The sequence below is a fragment of the Pygoscelis adeliae genome, unplaced genomic scaffold (assembly GCF_000699105.1).
Source record: "Pygoscelis adeliae isolate BGI_AS28 unplaced genomic scaffold, ASM69910v1 Scaffold71, whole genome shotgun sequence".
Lineage (NCBI taxonomy): Eukaryota > Metazoa > Chordata > Aves > Sphenisciformes > Spheniscidae > Pygoscelis > Pygoscelis adeliae.
This window is the reverse complement of record NW_008824356.1, coordinates 3401625-3405635: the sequence shown is the minus strand read 5'-3', so window position 1 is coordinate 3405635 and position 4011 is coordinate 3401625. Positions and strand designations below refer to the sequence as shown.

At 44.9% G+C, this 4011-nt stretch overlaps 2 protein-coding genes across 2 annotated transcripts in view; both read left to right on the top strand.

Annotated features, from left to right (window-relative positions):
- Nucleotides 1-405, top strand: part of LOC103913019 (homeobox protein Nkx-2.1-like) — a 6668-nt gene extending 6263 nt beyond the window's left edge. Inside the window, exon 3 of the mRNA XM_009319465.1 lies at nt 4-405. Coding sequence (XP_009317740.1) covers nt 4-405 — 402 coding nt within the window. The remainder of the gene's footprint in view (nt 1-3) is intronic.
- A 462-nt stretch (nt 406-867) lies between these two features.
- MBIP (MAP3K12 binding inhibitory protein 1) overlaps nt 868-4011 on the top strand; it is a 124333-nt gene continuing 121189 nt past the window's right edge. The window contains exons 1-3 of the mRNA XM_009319464.1: nt 868-946; nt 2034-2134; nt 2227-2280. Of these exons, the coding sequence (XP_009317739.1) occupies nt 868-946; nt 2034-2134; nt 2227-2280 (234 nt within the window). The remainder of the gene's footprint in view (nt 947-2033; nt 2135-2226; nt 2281-4011) is intronic.

The window sequence follows — 4011 nt, the reverse complement described above, 5'->3', positions numbered from 1 at the left end:
CAGGCCCAGGTTTACGAGCTGGAGAGACGTTTCAAGCAGCAGAAATACCTCTCCGCCCCGGAGAGGGAACATTTAGCCAGCATGATACATCTCACCCCGACTCAGGTCAAAATCTGGTTCCAGAACCACCGCTACAAGATGAAACGCCAGGCCAAAGACAAGGCTGCGCAGCAGCAGATGCAACAGGAGAACGGCTCTTGCCAGCAGCAGCAGTCTCCCAGAAGGGTGGCGGTGCCAGTGCTTGTAAAGGATGGCAAGCCCTGCCAAGCAGGCTCCAACACACCCACAGCAGCTATCCAGAGCCATCAGCAGCAGGCAGCTACAACGATCACAGTGGCTACCAATGGCAACAGCCTCGGACAGCATCAGAGCCACCAGACAAACAGTGCGGGGCAGAGTGCTTAATTTTGTGCTTCATGAATAGGTTTTTAACTGTATTTATTAGAGGAGGAAGGAACTGATCCAGTTTAGAGCTACGCATGACCACTAGTTCTGCATTGAAAAGATTTTGAATGAGTGAGAGAATAGGTGGCTGTGTGTGGTTTCATTTGTCTCTCTCGCTTTGCAGGACCACTGTTATAAAAAAAATGGACAAAATAAACAAGCACAAGCAAAGGTTGAAGGTGCTGTGGTATTAGACTGAAAAGGGAGTACTGGTTCTGCCATGTAGATGCAGCAGGGAGCCCAGGAGTCCTGTAAGCTATGAGACTTGAGCTTGGAAGAGAGGAAAAGCCGCCATCAGAGAGAGAGACTTTTTTTTGTTTTGTTTTGTTTCTTCTCTTGATTGTTTTTGTTTTTTTTTTTTTTTTTTTTTTTTTCCCCCAAGGTGGTTGTATGGGGTATTAAAAAAAATTCTGACTAATAACCATGGAGCAGTCTGCAGAAAGGGGACCATCATTAGGCATGGTCCGAAGGCTTGGATTTCAGATGTACACTTTGCCAGCGTGTAGGACTTGCATGTAAATATAGAGATTTTGGGGGATGGGGTGGTTTTTCCCCAAAAAAACGCATTCGCGTCACCCAGACACAAGAAGCAGCATCCCCCCTCCCCCGGTCTCCTCTCCCAGCCCCGCCGCCAGGGCCAGCGGATGGAGACGTGGAGTCATCAAAGGCTTGGCTTTTATTTTCCTCCTTACGTTTGATGTGAACCTGTAGCTGTATAATGCTGTCAAAAGTTGGACTAAACCCATAGTTTTTAGTAGCCTGTATATTTTGTTGTAAAAAGAAAAAGAAAAAAAAATACAATCAACCAAACCAACCCCCACCTTTTTTATGGACACTGATCGCCCCGTCGTAAATCCTCTGGCAGTTTGTTATTTGCGCACGCCGCCTTTTCCTGTTGTAACTTATGTAGATATTTGGCTTAAATATAGTTCCTAAGAAGCTTCTAATAAATTATACACATTACGAATATTCTTTTTTTATTTCCCTTTGGTCCCCCCTCCCCCCCCGACCCTCCCTTCTCCGCATCTTTTTTTTTTTTTTTTTTTCCTTGATGGAAAAACAACCCGGGATGCTGCCAAACCCTGAAAGGCCCCCGCCCCTCCCAGGGCCCGGACCCTGTTCCCAGCGGGGAGCTGCGCCAGGGAGTTAACGGGATACAGGATCAGTCCTCAGCGTGCAAAAGTGACAAGCAAACGCGTGGGATTCACAAACTCGAGCGCGAAGGGATCGAGTCCAAATTCATTAGCCCGGTTATTGGGGGGGCGGGGGGTACCTCAGAGACTTCTTGCTAGAGAAAGCAAAGTATTCCGGGAGTAGAAATTCAAATGCCAAAGGCACGGAGGAGAAAGAAGGTAAAAGTCTAACGCCACTAGAAACAAATTAACGAAGAATCTGCTGACAGTATAGAACATGCGGCCGATTTAAAGAGCGTCCAGTTTTAATGCCTTGTAAAAAAAATAATAATAATTTCTACCAGGTTTTCCTATGTACTTGTATTTTAAGGGAAGTACAGTCACCTTATTTATAATCAAAATAAAAAGATAGTTTATTGTGTACGACACGTAGTTTGAATTAACTTTCTTTATCAGACTGTATTTCATTTTCTACGCGCACCCACCTCCGCGAGCGCACGCACACGCGCGCGCGCGACCTCGCAGTTTCTCCTGCGCGCGTCCACCTCGTCACCCAGGCGAGAGGCTAGCTGCAGGCTGCGCCTCGGTTTAAGGCAGATCGCTTCGGTGGGCTTTTCGCTGTTTGGTTTTTTGCGGTTTCCCCCTGTAGCGATTTGGGAAGCTTGTAAAGAAGGAGATGGAGAGAAAGCGCGTGTGCGCGCACGTGTGTGGGTGTGCGTGGGTGTGCGTGGGTGCGCGGGGTGCGCGCCTGGCTGAGACACCGAGGGGCGGCAAATAGGAAGGCAAATATTATGGGTAATGCAGGGCATTTAGATATTAACTTTGCTGTAAATATATAAAGCATACCAAGTTAAGCAGCTCGTATCGGACAAGCCCGAAATACACGTAATTCGCTGTCTTTCGGGTCCCAAATATCCCTTTTGTGAGTGTAACAAAATAAGAAGTCCCCCATCCTAAAAGACCTCGTCGCATGTTTTCCTTCGCATCTGCTGCTCGGTTTCGGTTTTTTCTCCAGATCCCCTCAGTTAAACCACGGAAGCGAATCGCAGTCATTGAAAGACCTCTGAATTACAGAGGCGTTATGAAATGCTCATATTTTTGAAGAGAAAGAAAGCAGCTTGCCCGGGATGGAAACAACCCAACCTCCAGTTTAAATAGCAGCTTTCGAAAGCTCCAGTCTTTTATTTATACAAGATAGCCGGTGTTACTCGGACACCAAGTGCTAGTTTGGATGGAGAAAAAGGGAAATAGACAGAAGAAAAAAAAAAAGATTATCGGCCCCCCCCCCCCCCTTATTTCTAACTAGAGAACATCACGTGTGTCAACAGGAATTTCGAGACCTTCCATTGTTTATATTATGTCCTGCTTTATACAGCCACATTCTCAACTAACCCAAAGAATATTCCTTATTTTTTTTCTTTCTCTACGCAGAATATTCGTTTCAGATCTATAACATCATGTTAAGCATGGCGGGGGCGGGAGTCCTGGAGCTTAGTGCTGTTATTTCTGCTAAAAGAAGAAAGTGTTGGGAATTCCTGGTCCGTGGCACAGCGCTGCCAGCTCCCGCGAAGGGAGCGAGAGCAGGGTTAACTCTGCGGATTTTTTAAATTAGGGTTAGTTTCTCCCGGAGTACAATACAAGACCGAGGGGAAAGTGCTGTGGTTAAGTCGACATTTCCCCTTCAGATGTAATTAATGTTTGCATCCTTTCAAACACGGGAACATCCAAAAGTGAGGAGCACTGAAAGGCATTCATACAGCCGAGAAATATTATCCCCCCCCTCCCCTCCCCCAAATATTGGAGTTAGCATGTTCGATAGAGATCCAGCCAGTGACTTTTCATTATAGACTTCGGGGAAAATAAATGAATTTTATTGTGTCTCGACAACCTCATAAACACATATTTGGTGGTGGGTGTAATTACTGTAATGGATTATTATGTACACTGACTTATCTTTCTTAAACTAGATTTAGTTTCGATTAAATAAACTCGTTTCCACTTTGTCTGATGTCGGCTTAGTTTAAAGTCTGTTTACTTGTTCCACAGAAAGGTGAATTCATCTCTTTATTAAGCACTAGAGACCGAGCAAACACAGTTCAAACTGTATTTACATATCAATCAGGAGAAATGCAAACAAACTGCTCTTTAACAATTTTATAGAGTTTTTTAATGACATTGTGTTATTGCCTTTTATCATAAAATTCTTTGTATAAACCAGTTATTCCTTGATAGGAAAAAAGATTTTTTGGGGGGGGGGGGGAAATACATTTTAATCTCCAGCCTCCCTCGAGAACACTCACGAGAACTTAGTCACTGTATAGCTTTTCTAAATTAAAATATGTGCCTCCGTCTAAACGCCTGCTTCTTCCAACACGCTGATTTTCAGTCTCCCGGTAATCAATGCAGAACTTGGATAATGGGATGGCGAAGGCGG